General features: G+C 41.7%; 1 protein-coding gene across 4 annotated transcripts in view; it reads right to left on the bottom strand.

Moving 5' to 3' along the window:
* The window catches only part of LTBP1 (latent transforming growth factor beta binding protein 1), a 264927-nt gene that overhangs the window by 99403 nt on the left and 150886 nt on the right, over positions 1 to 14638 (bottom strand). For all 4 annotated transcript variants that reach the window (XM_068232113.1, XM_068232115.1, XM_068232116.1 and 1 more), the window contains one exon: positions 3265 to 3384. In XM_068232113.1, the coding sequence (XP_068088214.1) occupies positions 3265 to 3384 (120 nt within the window). The remainder of the gene's footprint in view (positions 1 to 3264; positions 3385 to 14638) is intronic.

The following is a 14638-nucleotide window of genomic DNA, read 5'->3' as shown; positions in this document are numbered from 1 at the left end:
AGTATTACAGGCACAGGATCAGCAGAAAAGCCAAACAATTATTACTGTTTAAAAGGGAATATATATGGAAGCCTCCATATTCATCTCATTATAGGGTCACTTTAAGCATTATTTTGTTGTTTGATGGGTGGGGTAAGGCATGAATCATGAAACAAGGCCCAGGTGTCAGCTTCAAGGTCACTATTGAGATGACTGCAGTTACTATATTTGAGTATTGTTATGTTTGCTGGTAATCCATGTAGTCCTTGCCAGCCAGCATGACAGTCTTCTAGCAAGCTATAAATACTGGGATGCAAGAAAAGCAAGAAAAACACCTTGATGGTAACAAGGGGTGACAAGAGGGTTATTGATGCATGCTTTGCCCTGCTGAAGGGGGCTTTACTTAGAGACCTGTCATTGCTGACCTAGTTGTAAAAAAACATGTCAGAACTTCGGATTTGGGGTAGTGACTGAAAAACTACCTAAAGTAGCTTTGAACCCACATTTATTATAGTAATAGAAACATTCTTCAGTCACAACTGTGTAAGCAAATGTTATTTTTCCAGCTTAGTACAAGGTGTTGCTGGTTGCTTACAAGTTTTACTGGTTGTTTATCTTTCTCAAGTCGGGTCGGTATAAAATTGTAAACACTATATTTCTTCAAGGAAAAAAAATAAAGGCGGTGAAGCCAGAGGTGTAAATTTGACTTCGTAAAATTTATACATACCTGGGGCTTCCTCTAGCCCGCTTTGGCCTGATCGCTCCCCTGCCATCTTCTCCCAGTAACCTTGGCCAGTTAGCACAGGCACAATGCGGTCGTGCGCTCTCCTGTCACATTCCCGCAGCCGGTAACATTCTCTGCATGCGCAGTGGGCCCTAATTCCCAAAGTTACTGGGAGGAATTAGGGACAAACAAGGAAGCGGCTGAGGATGCGGGGGGCGATCAGGCCAAAGGGGGCTGAAGAAAGCCCCAGGTATGTATAAATCTTTGCTTTACCGCCATCTCAGGTTTACTTTAACTGTGCTCTCGTAGGAAACAAAGTATCAAACTACAGTTAGACTTTAATGAAGAGGACCAGTACATAACCAGCAAAGAATCATTTTTCTAAAAAAGGTCAGCAATACCAGCTTTCATAATCAAACAGTAAAGGTCTATTTTAAGCAGTAGATACATGCATAAAGGCATAGCTGTGCCAGTAAAATGATTTAAATTGTAAACCTCTATTAAGGGTCCTCAGGAGTAATGAGAGGGACTACCCAGTATTGTATGCAATTTACTCACCCTTAACAAGGGGAGGAGCTCAGAACAAAAACATGTAACCTTATTATGCACGAAAAAGCATACTGACTCCAGTTGTTAGTAGGGAAGTTTTAATGTGTGCCTTGGCAATTACACGAGAGCCAAAAAACTGTTTAAAAACAATTAAAACCAAGATGTCATAATGGTGCCCATATTTCAAGCAAGTAAATATCTGACAGTGGAGAAAAATCTGTCAGATCTGTGAGCTTTTTACTATTTACCGCAAGTGTTCGCAGCATAAGAAAAGTAATTTATAGTGCAGTATACCCTGGGAAAAAGTACATTTTATATGTATGGTTTTATATGTATATTATTAATTTTGTTTTACACATTTCTGTAACAGTAGTCTTTCTAAATCAAAATTAACTTGACTAGAATTTTTTTTCATTGTATAAAATTGACTAGATCCAACAAGGTTAATCTTGAGAAAATTGGCAGCTCCGATATTTTTCTTGCAATTTTGGTTTTACTTTAATAAGGAAGGAAAGCACAACGCTCACCTCAACTTGGACTTCACTATCTTTTTCTCTAGCAACGAAACTCGTTTCAACTAAAAAAATCTACAAAAATCCTGAAGAATTATGGTTGATCTAATCAGCTATAGAATTCTCAGCATTTATTCAGAGTTGTCGTTCAAAGAAAGGGGCAAAGAAAACTGCCCAAAACTACCATTTTTTATGTGACAAATGAAGCATGAAAGATTTCTCTAGGTACTTGATGGTACTTCAGTTTGTAAATAAGTTCCTTAGCCTTCAGTTCTGTACTACAACTAGAAGGCACATAATATATTCTCACTTGATATTGTGAAATGATGTAGAGGTTATGGCCTTTCATAAGTAAAGTTGGTGTTCAAAGTTGGCATATGGAATGCAGAACACTCAAATACTGCTGAACATCACACTTAAGCACAATTTCAGTACCAAGAGGACAGAGTCAGTTCACTTGGTACAGGAAAAAAAAAGGCTGCAGGTGCCCTTGTGGCCCGTGTGGAAAAAAGGCAATATGTAATGCTGCAGTTTGCATACCGGCAAGCCTCAACACCTGCAATTTTATTGGGGGCCTCCATGTGCCTAAATTTCCCTACCTTGCTGCGGCGGGGGGGGGGGGGGGGGAGGGTGTTAAGGACCATGGTCTTCAGAGTTTCTTGTGGGAGGGGTTTCACACACAATATCAGCCATACAGAGCCCCCAATGATCCGTTTGTGAAAAGGTCACGGTTTCTCTTTAAGGGTTAGGCATAGATAGAGGGAGGGTTAAGGGTTTGGCATCAGTAGAGGGAGGTCTTAGGCTTAGGCACCGGTAGAGGGAGGTCTTAGGGTTAGGCATTGGTAGAGGGAGGGTTCTGTGTGAGGGTTGGGTTAGGTAAAGACATAGAAAAATATTGGTTAAGATTACCAATATTTTAATATTGGAATTAAGTAGTAGGGTACCTGTAATTTTACCGATATTCTACTAGCAGCAATTCCCCTTTACCCTTTTTCCAGGTGCCTTTTTTTACATGAATGCCAGTTCATTTACTTGCGATTCATGACTCCGATGCTTCCTCCTTCCAAAGCCAAAAGGAGAAGGCATTGGAGTCACATGAAATAGGCCGTAAAGTAAGAGAACTTCCTCTGACCCTGTCTGCTTGTTTGCACTGAAACGGTGCTGAAGCATGGTGGTCAGCAGTATTCGGGCGACACCAACACTAGTCACAAGTATAATTCAGTTTGAATTGAAAAACAGAAACAATTATTTTGTAGTTTTGCACATGTCAGAAAAGCTTTGCTTATGAACAAATTAATAATTTCCATTTCACATTCTCAAGAAAGCATCAAACCTTGAACCTGTGAAGAGTTAATTTGGCTGCTATGCCATATCAGCACAGATGCCACACTGAGACTGAGCATCTGCTGTGTTTGCACCCAGAAGAAGTTGTGCCAAGATGTCAGCTCCACATTTTTATTTACACCCCCCCCCCCGGCAAAAAAAAAAAAAAAAACTTACCGAAGCATCTGCCATTGAAGCCTCTGTAACCTTCAGGACATGAGACACATGTGTATGATCCTATGCTATTGACACATCTGTCATATGGGCAAGTAGTATCAATCAGACATTCATCGATATCTGCCAGAAAAGATAAGCTGAGTCAGTTCTCTGTATTCCACACTACTCAATGTAACCATTAGTATAGCTATCTGCTCCATTGCCTTTACGTCAAATACATTAAAAGCAATATACTTGAGAATATAATTGTAAAGAATATGCCATCATTTAACAGGGTGCCACTGTGACAGTTGTCGTAGCAGCAGGCTGGGGAATCTATTCCTTGCAGTACTGCCACTAGGAATGCACCAGTCAAATAGGCAGAGTATGCACAGGTGTTTCCTGCGGCAAGCATGTAACAAAAGAGGATTGCTACTACAAAGATAACCAGGTTGGTGGAACTTGATTACTTTTACTGACATCTGAGCAAATGCAATCTGCTTAGATGTCTGTTACTACTAGTTCCCTGGATCAGACTTAGCTCAAGACCTACTAGGCTTGTGTCAATAGGTCATACACTGGCCAAGTTGTCGTACCAGGGAAATAAACAAGAAGCACTAAAGTCTAAAAAGACATATGCTATCGGTACTTAAAAGTTTATAAACTTTATTAGAAAATAAAAATTGTGTATTTTCAAAGGCCCTCACTGTCATAAGAGGCATTTAAAGAGGAACTCCAGTGAAAATAATTATGTATAAATGATTTAGTCAGTATTTGCACATTGTAAAATCTTTTAAATCCCTAATTTACATTTCTGACATTTATCACATGGTGACATTTTTACTGCTGGCAGGTGATGTAGCTGCTGCTTGCTTTTTTGGCAGTTGGAAACAGCTGTAAACAGCTATTTCCCACAATGCAACAAGGTTCACATACAGGAAACTGCCAGGACCATGGTCCTCAGAGCTTCTTGTGGGAGGGGTTTCACCACAATATCAGCCATACAGAGCCCCCTGATGGCCCGTTTGTGAAAAGGAATAGATTTTTCATGTAAAAGTGGGTATCAGCTACTGATTGGGAAAAGTTCTTCGTCACGGTTTCTCTTTAATTGGGAACCTGCACATAATATGGTGTAGGACCTTTGTAAGCTGTGGGGGCCGTTGCTGATCCCCCTCCACCCCCAGTGCAATGTCAGATTTAGGATAGGCACACCTTGCCGTGTATAGTTGGGTGCTCAGTCTTAAAGAGACACTGAAGCGAAAAAAAAATGATGATATTATGATTTGTATGTGTAGCACAGCTAAGAAATTAAACATCAAGATCAGATACATCAGTGTAATTGTTTCCAGTACAGGAAGAGTTGAGAAACTCCAGTTGTTATCTCTATGCAAACAAGCCATTGAGCTCTCCGACTAAGTTAGTCGTGGAGAGGGCTGTTATCTGACTTTTATTATCTCAACTGTTCCTGGACTATTTACTTTTCCTCTGCTAGAGGAGAGGTCATTACTTCACAGACTGCTCTGAAAGACTCATTTTGAATGCTGAGTGTTGTGTAATGTGCGCATATTATAGAATGATGCAATGTTAGAAAAAACACTATATACCTGAAAATAAAAGTATGAGAATATTTTCTTTGCTGCTAATCTTCTAGTAATTATTCATAGTACACAACCAATTCACTATATCATATTTTTTTTTTCGCTTCAGTGTCTCTTTAATGCAGAAGCAGTATCAGTTCAGTATCAGCAATCCAGGTTCGAATGGCACACCAATGTCAGAATTCCAAGCAGTTTTATTGTAGGAACAACATGACAATTGTTTTGGGGCCACGGAGGACCCCCTTCATCAAATAAAGTGCAGTCTGCACTTTATCTGATGAAGGGGACCCTCCGTGGCCCAGAAACAATTGTCATGTTGAGCATACAATAAAACTGTTTGGAATACTGACATTGGTGTGCCAGTCAAACCTGGATTGCCTTTACCCCCAGTGAGTATCCTGGGGTGGGGTGTAGCTATCCCTCAGCAAGGTCCTCCTGGAACCCACAGAAAGAGCACCGATCAGAGTTATGGAGCACTGAGTTGCAAGAAACTGTTATGCTAATCTATAGCTGGCCACAGTGATCCAAAAGAGTGCTGGCTCGGATCTGTGTTCAGATACTAATAAGAATGTATATATATATATATATATATATATATATATATATATATATATATATATATATATATATATATATACACAGTATATATATATATATATATATATATAGTGCTGCAAATGAGACCTTGAGATATATATATATATATATATATATATATATATATATATATATATATACATATATATATACATATATATATATATATATATATATATATATACATATATATATATACATATATATATATATATATATATATATATATATATATATATATACAGTGCTGCCAATGGGACCTTTACATGTTTCACCTAATGGCTTCCTCAGAAAGTGCTACGCATATTTACAGTATTGGTAATGACCTATATACAAGCCCACCACCCAGCAGTCACTGCATGTCCCCCATAGTAAATAGCCCAAGTCAGAGGTAATATATATATATATATATATATATATATATATATATATATATATATATATAAATATCTATATATATATATATATATATATATATATATATATATATATATATATATATATATATATATATATATATATATATATTCCTTTTAAATAAAAATAAGCTTTCTAAACATCTGTTGACTGCAAAGCAAGTAATCAGCACCATGGAGAGCACCTGCCTCTTGCTAAGGTAAACTGATTACCATTAACAAGGCTGTGAGAAAATTGTTGCATGTGAATAGTAAATGATGCATGTAGTAAGGAGAAATACTAGATTCTAATTTCTTGGTATTGAATCCTTTTCTAACATGAAGTGTCACATCCTAAATCTATATTTGTCGAATAATTAATATGGTGAACCAGTTAGTTGCCTTATTAACAATGACAACATGTTCAAAACCACTCAAAAGTATTTTTAATACTGTACGTTATTATTAATACAAAAAACCTAATCACAAATATATAATCACACAAGAAAAACGGGCAGATGTACTTTATGCATGGAGAAACAGGCAGATGTACTTTGTGCATGGAGGAATAGGCAAATGTACTTTGTGCATGGAGAAACAGGCAGATGTACTTTGTGCATGGAGAAACAGGCAGATGTACTTTGAAACTTGAAATGAGAAGTTCATTCACTGTGCCATTTGCCAAGCGGAAGATCACAGGAATGTGTCATGGATATTCTTCAGCTCCCAACAAGTCATTTCAAGAACACAGTCATTGCAAAGCCAAGAGATTGCGCATTTCAAAGGGAAATTTTCAATTCATCTTCAGCACCTGTCAGATGCTCATTTTGCATAGATAAATGGACAATTCACAAAAATGGAGAAGCACCCATGCAAGAAGACCTCTGTGTGCCTTAGCTCATGGTCACAGTACCAGGTGACCCAGTAAAAAAATTCCACGAAGCTGGCACCACCAAATGTAGTAAAATAGCTCTTTATTCAAACGTCATTAAAATGACATTCAGTCAATGATCAAAAATGTAGCAATGGCGACAGCCCGCTGTTTCGAACTTGACGTCCTTTGTCAAGCCATACTGCTATCACTAGACATAAAACACACCTCCTTTAAATAGTGGTCAGTTACACAATCAACCAATGAGTTTGAAATCGCAACATCCAATGAGGATGCCTGACAGGGGGTGAGGACCTGATGGGGAACTACTCTAAATCATGTGATCCATGGTAGACCAATAGGAACGCTGGTCGCGTAACCGAAATACGCATGCGGACAAAAATACGCATGAAAATACGCATAAAAGCTTCCGGAACGCAAAAATGACGTCAACGCGTGTCGTACGCGTAAAAATTTACGCATGCGTCACCGGATGCGTAAATTTACCAAAAAAGTATCCTAGGCCTCTCCCCAGTGTGGCCAGCTTAAAAAGTCCTAAAGCCTCACAAAGGAAGCAAGTGATTAATCATAAAGACAAGCCCAGTTAAGGCCACATCAAAGAAGAAACAGTCGGCCCACACTGTGGAGAGCACCAAATTTTGGCAAAAGAGGGGGAAGGAAAGAAAGGGATGGAAGGCAAGGAAAAAGGGAGAGGGAGGGGGAGGGAGGGGGGGGGGGGAAAGAGGGGGGGGGAAGAGAAAGGAGAAGGGAGGGAGACGGAAAGGCAGGGAGGGGAAGGAACCGGTCTCACCATAGATCATAAAAAAACCAAAATAAATAAAAACATCAGGTAAAAATAACAACCCCTGACGGCATCGCCAATGGTTTACAAAGACAGAAGCATAGGCCAACAAGATCACGGCCAACACCCTTGAAGCATCAAAATTAAACACAAAAACTCAAATCATAATCTCGATTCAAACCCCCTCGACCCATAACCCCCAGGCGTTTAATCCACCAAGCTTCTCTACGTGCTAGTTCTTGTTTGCGGCTCAATTTACCTCGCCAATCAAGGGGAACACTATCGATTACTTGGACTCTCATTTGTGAAATGTTATGTCGTGCCTCTGTGAAATGACTGGACACTGTCTGGGTAGAATCCTTGTTACGGATGGCAGTCTTGTGACCCGACATCCTAACTTTAAGAGGTTTGGTCGTCATCCCAACATACCCAAGACCACATGGGCATACAATCAAGTAAACTACATAACTCGAGTCACAAGAGTACCGTCCCCTAACAACAAATCTTGTACCTCTAGAAGGGTGAGTGAAAGTACCACCTCTAGTGATATGACTGCATAAATGACAACTAAGGCAGGGATAGGTACCTTTCTTAGCATTATCAGGAAGCCTGTCCCTTGACACCCGGTGATGAAAAACCTTATCCCTGACAGTGGGGGCTCTCTTAAAAGACAAGAGAGGAGGGTAACGGAACTCGGGAATACGTGGGAAGGCCCCTTGTAAGAGGTGCCAATGTTTACGAATGGCCTTACCTATAGCTTCACTACAAGTATTAAAGGTAGACACAAATGGCATACGATGTTGTTTTGGTTGTCTCTTACCACGTCTACGCTGATCAGAAAGAGTATCAGAGGGGTATCCTCTTGCTCTAAATTTAGATCTAAGGGCCTCTTGTTGTTCCTCTCGTTTGATAGGGTCGGATACAATCCTCGAAACACGGGTCATCTGGCCAGAAGGAATAGCATTCTTGATGCCAATTGGATGAAAGCTATTAAAGTGTAAAAGAGAGTTTCTATCAGTAGGTTTTACGTAAAGTGTTGACTCTACCTTACCCGATGTACAGGTAATCCGGGTATCAAGGAACACAGCCTCCTCCTTACTGCTATGCTCAGTAAATTTAATGGTTGGACATTTAGAATGAAGAGAACCAATAAATTCAATTAGGGTCGAATGTGGCCCCTCCCACAAACAAAAAATATCATCTATATAACGCCACCAGCACTTAGCGTGCTGGTGGAAGAGTGGGTGGGTATAAACAAAACTTACTTCGTATAAACCCATAAATAAACCAGCATAGGAAGGGGCCACATTCGACCCCATGGCTGTCCCCCGTTGTTGTATGTAGAAGGAACCCTGAAAGGAAAAATAGTTAAATCTCAAAATAACATTCAATAATTCAATAATGAAATTACGTTGTGCACTGGATAAATCTGACTGTTGCATCAAGTACCAATCGACCGCCTCCACACCTCCATCATGGGGGATGGAGGTGTAGAGGCTCTCCACATCAAGGGTGACAAGCAATGCTCCCTCACCAAGCTCACCAATAGAGTGAAGCCTGTCGAGGAACATGCTGGTGTCCCTGATGTATGAATCAACAGAAACCACAATAGGCTGCAGGATACGATCGACATATTGTGCTAACGGCACAAACACAGAACCCACGCCGGCCACAATGGCACAATGGCACAATTGTGGCCGGCGTGGGTTCTGTGTTTGTGCCGTTAGCACAATATGTCGATCGTATCCTGCAGCCTATTGTGGTTTCTGTTGATTCATACATCAGGGACACCAGCATGTTCCTCGACAGGCTTCACTCTATTGGTGAGCTTGGTGAGGGAGCATTGCTTGTCACCCTTGATGTGGAGAGCCTCTACACCTCCATCCCCCATGATGGAGGTGTGGAGGCGGTCGATTGGTACTTGATGCAACAGTCAGATTTATCCAGTGCACAACGTAATTTCATTATTGAATTATTGAATGTTATTTTGAGATTTAACTATTTTTCCTTTCAGGGTTCCTTCTACATACAACAACGGGGGACAGCCATGGGGTCGAATGTGGCCCCTTCCTATGCTGGTTTATTTATGGGTTTATACGAAGTAAGTTTTGTTTATACCCACCCACTCTTCCACCAGCACGCTAAGTGCTGGTGGCGTTATATAGATGATATTTTTTGTTTGTGGGAGGGGCCACATTCGACCCTAATTGAATTTATTGGTTCTCTTCATTCTAAATGTCCAACCATTAAATTTACTGAGCATAGCAGTAAGGAGGAGGCTGTGTTCCTTGATACCCGGATTACCTGTACATCGGGTAAGGTAGAGTCAACACTTTACGTAAAACCTACTGATAGAAACTCTCTTTTACACTTTAATAGCTTTCATCCAATTGGCATCAAGAATGCTATTCCTTCTGGCCAGATGACCCGTGTTTCGAGGATTGTATCCGACCCTATCAAACGAGAGGAACAACAAGAGGCCCTTAGATCTAAATTTAGAGCAAGAGGATACCCCTCTGATACTCTTTCTGATCAGCGTAGACGTGGTAAGAGACAACCAAAACAACATCGTATGCCATTTGTGTCTACCTTTAATACTTGTAGTGAAGCTATAGGTAAGGCCATTCGTAAACATTGGCACCTCTTACAAGGGGCCTTCCCACGTATTCCCGAGTTCCGTTACCCTCCTCTCTTGTCTTTTAAGAGAGCCCCCACTGTCAGGGATAAGGTTTTTCATCACCGGGTGTCAAGGGACAGGCTTCCTGATAATGCTAAGAAAGGTACCTATCCCTGCCTTAGTTGTCATTTATGCAGTCATATCACTAGAGGTGGTACTTTCACTCACCCTTCTAGAGGTACAAGATTTGTTGTTAGGGGACGGTACTCTTGTGACTCGAGTTATGTAGTTTACTTGATTGTATGCCCATGTGGTCTTGGGTATGTTGGGATGACGACCTAACCTCTTAAAGTTAGGATGTCGGGTCACAAGACTGCCATCCGTAACAAGGATTCTACCCAGACAGTGTCCAGTCATTTCACAGAGGCACGACATAACATTTCACAAATGAGAGTCCAAGTAATCGATAGTGTTCCCCTTGATTGGCGAGGTAAATTGAGCCGCAAACAAGAACTAGCACGTAGAGAAGCTTGGTGGATTAAACGCCTGGGGGTTATGGGTCGAGGGGGTTTGAATCGAGATTATGATTTGAGTTTTTGTGTTTAATTTTGATGCTTCAAGGGTGTTGGCCGTGATCTTGTTGGCCTATGCTTCTGTCTTTGTAAACCATTGGCGATGCCGTCAGGGGTTGTTATTTTTACCTGATGTTTTTATTTATTTTGGTTTTTTTATGATCTATGGTGAGACCGGTTCCTTCCCCTCCCTGCCTTTCCGTCTCCCTCCCTTCTCCTTTCTCTTCCCCCCCCCTCTTTCCCCCCCCCCCCCTCCCTCCCCCTCCCTCTCCCTTTTTCCTTGCCTTCCATCCCTTTCTTTCCTTCCCCCTCTTTTGCCAAAATTTGGTGCTCTCCACAGTGTGGGCCGACTGTTTCTTCTTTGATGTGGCCTTAACTGGGCTTGTCTTTATGATTAATCACTTGCTTCCTTTGTGAGGCTTTAGGACTTTTTAAGCTGGCCACACTGGGGAGAGGCCTAGGATACTTTTTTGGTAAATTTACGCATCCGGTGACGCATGCGTAAATTTTTACGCGTACGACACGCGTTGACGTCATTTTTGCGTTCCGGAAGCTTTTATGCGTATTTTCATGCGTATTTTTGTCCGCATGCGTATTTCGGTTACGCGACCAGCGTTCCTATTGGTCTACCATGGATCACATGATTTAGAGTAGTTCCCCATCAGGTCCTCACCCCCTGTCAGGCATCCTCATTGGATGTTGCGATTTCAAACTCATTGGTTGATTGTGTAACTGACCACTATTTAAAGGAGGTGTGTTTTATGTCTAGTGATAGCAGTATGGCTTGACAAAGGACGTCAAGTTCGAAACAGCGGGCTGTCGCCATTGCTACATTTTTGATCATTGACTGAATGTCATTTTAATGACGTTTGAATAAAGAGCTATTTTACTACATTTGGTGGTGCCAGCTTCGTGGAATTTTTTTACTGGGTCACCTGGTACTGTGACCATGAGCTAAGGCACACAGAGGTCTTCTTGCATGGGTGCTTCTCCATTTTTGTGAATTGTGCATCTAAAGTACCGTGGAAGTGACTGCACCATGGAAGACAATTTTAATGAGACTGTCTCTGCGACTTTCTCTTATACTGTTGAACAAGCCAGCAGGATCTTTGCCAACTCAGACGGTGGAGCAACTTTTTTACAAGAACCTGATGTGAAGTCGGTTAAACGTGAATTGGAAGCCTTACGTAAACGGCGAGTAGACCTGGATCTACATGCCAAAACCCTGGTTGAGTACTGTCGCAATAAGAAGATTCCTCGAGCTGTACGCTCTCCAATCTATCCGATGTTGTTTCCTAATGATGCGGACTTTTGTTCCACGTGGGAGCGCATATGGAATAAAGCATCTTTTGATGCCATGACGTGTACAGTAGCTCGGATACAGAAAGAATTGCCTTCTATTGACGACAAGATTAACATCACTGGTGAGCAATTGAGAAACATCTTACCCCCTGATGAATTTCAGGCTTACGTTGGTGACCTAAATAAGAGGATGGAGACCTACAGAAAAACCGGTGAAGACCTTAAGAGATCCAAATTTCATAGGGATCTGGCTGATTATGCCACAGGATATGTGTATGCCTGGCAGAGACCGGTGGTTCCAGTTAGGAACAGACGTCCTGGTAAACCTTTAAAACCTAGACCTAAGGGTTCTCGCCCAGTCACCTCTGAAGCTAACTCCTCCTCTAGTGATTTTTTACAGTCATCCCGGGAGGCGTCTCCGATGGCCCGGGAGGGCGGAGACGCAGGGGCGGCAGAAGGTACCAGCGTAGGAAGCGCCAGAGGACAAATGACTTTACGGCAGAGGAGAGATCCGAAGGTCCGACATTAGTCGTTAATATCTCAAGTCATCCTTTGACGGCTGTGGAAGAACGGGTCCTTAACTATGGACTATCCTTCAGCCCAACCAACTCACCTGATTTTTTTCTGATCGATCAGGAACTGTTTCGTTTTTTTAGGAACATCAAGCTTAAGCATTTTTTTGATTCTAACCCCTTTATAGGTGTAAACTCAGGGACTACTGAAGATACTAATACACTTTCTCTTTCAGGGACTGGCTTACGTAATAAGAGTAGTTTCTTACCCCCGAGTCATCCTGTCATTGACACCTTTATTGACAGGGTCAAGGAAGAAGTGAATCTTATTGAATCTCAATATGACTCTAGAACGGTTAATTTCAATCTAACTAAAGTTGAACATCAGGCGTTGCTCCAATTAGGACAACGCACAGAAATAACCATCCGCCCCGCTGATAAAGGCGGGGCAGTTGTCGTATTGGACACTGAATATTACGAACAAGAGATACTTTCACAGTTATCCCAGCAGGATGTTTATAGGCGAATTGATGAGGATCCTTTGAGTCAGATACAGTCTCGTATTAAATGCATATTAGAAAAAGCTAAAACTAATGGTCTTATTGATGATGCTTTATATGCTTTTCTCCAACAGGACAGGCCAAAGACTCCCTCATTCTATACCCTTCCCAAGATACATAAGAACCCACGCCGGCCACCGGGGCGACCCATTGTGGCCGGCGTGGGTTCTGTGTTTGTGCCGTTAGCACAATATGTCGATCGTATCCTGCAGCCTATTGTGGTTTCTGTTGATTCATACATCAGGGACACCAGCATGTTCCTCGACAGGCTTCACTCTATTGGTGAGCTTGGTGAGGGAGCATTGCTTGTCACCCTTGATGTGGAGAGCCTCTACACCTCCATCCCCCATGATGGAGGTGTGGAGGCGGTCGATTGGTACTTGATGCAACAGTCAGATTTATCCAGTGCACAACGTAATTTCATTATTGAATTATTGAATGTTATTTTGAGATTTAACTATTTTTCCTTTCAGGGTTCCTTCTACATACAACAACGGGGGACAGCCATGGGGTCGAATGTGGCCCCTTCCTATGCTGGTTTATTTATGGGTTTATACGAAGTAAGTTTTGTTTATACCCACCCACTCTTCCACCAGCACGCTAAGTGCTGGTGGCGTTATATAGATGATATTTTTTGTTTGTGGGAGGGGCCACATTCGACCCTAATTGAATTTATTGGTTCTCTTCATTCTAAATGTCCAACCATTAAATTTACTGAGCATAGCAGTAAGGAGGAGGCTGTGTTCCTTGATACCCGGATTACCTGTACATCGGGTAAGGTAGAGTCAACACTTTACGTAAAACCTACTGATAGAAACTCTCTTTTACACTTTAATAGCTTTCATCCAATTGGCATCAAGAATGCTATTCCTTCTGGCCAGATGACCCGTGTTTCGAGGATTGTATCCGACCCTATCAAACGAGAGGAACAACAAGAGGCCCTTAGATCTAAATTTAGAGCAAGAGGATACCCCTCTGATACTCTTTCTGATCAGCGTAGACGTGGTAAGAGACAACCAAAACAACATCGTATGCCATTTGTGTCTACCTTTAATACTTGTAGTGAAGCTATAGGTAAGGCCATTCGTAAACATTGGCACCTCTTACAAGGGGCCTTCCCACGTATTCCCGAGTTCCGTTACCCTCCTCTCTTGTCTTTTAAGAGAGCCCCCACTGTCAGGGATAAGGTTTTTCATCACCGGGTGTCAAGGGACAGGCTTCCTGATAATGCTAAGAAAGGTACCTATCCCTGCCTTAGTTGTCATTTATGCAGTCATATCACTAGAGGTGGTACTTTCACTCACCCTTCTAGAGGTACAAGATTTGTTGTTAGGGGACGGTACTCTTGTGACTCGAGTTATGTAGTTTACTTGATTGTATGCCCATGTGGTCTTGGGTATGTTGGGATGACGACCAAACCTCTTAAAGTTAGGATGTCGGGTCACAAGACTGCCATCCGTAACAAGGATTCTACCCAGACAGTGTCCAGTCATTTCACAGAGGCACGACATAACATTTCACAAATGAGAGTCCAAGTAATCGATAGTGTTCCCCTTGATTGGCGAGGTA

This window comes from Hyperolius riggenbachi, chromosome 4 (assembly GCF_040937935.1).
Source record: "Hyperolius riggenbachi isolate aHypRig1 chromosome 4, aHypRig1.pri, whole genome shotgun sequence".
Classification (NCBI taxonomy): Eukaryota; Metazoa; Chordata; class Amphibia; order Anura; family Hyperoliidae; genus Hyperolius; species Hyperolius riggenbachi.
The sequence above is the reverse complement of the archived record's forward strand: the minus strand, read 5'-3'. Positions and strand labels throughout refer to the sequence as shown.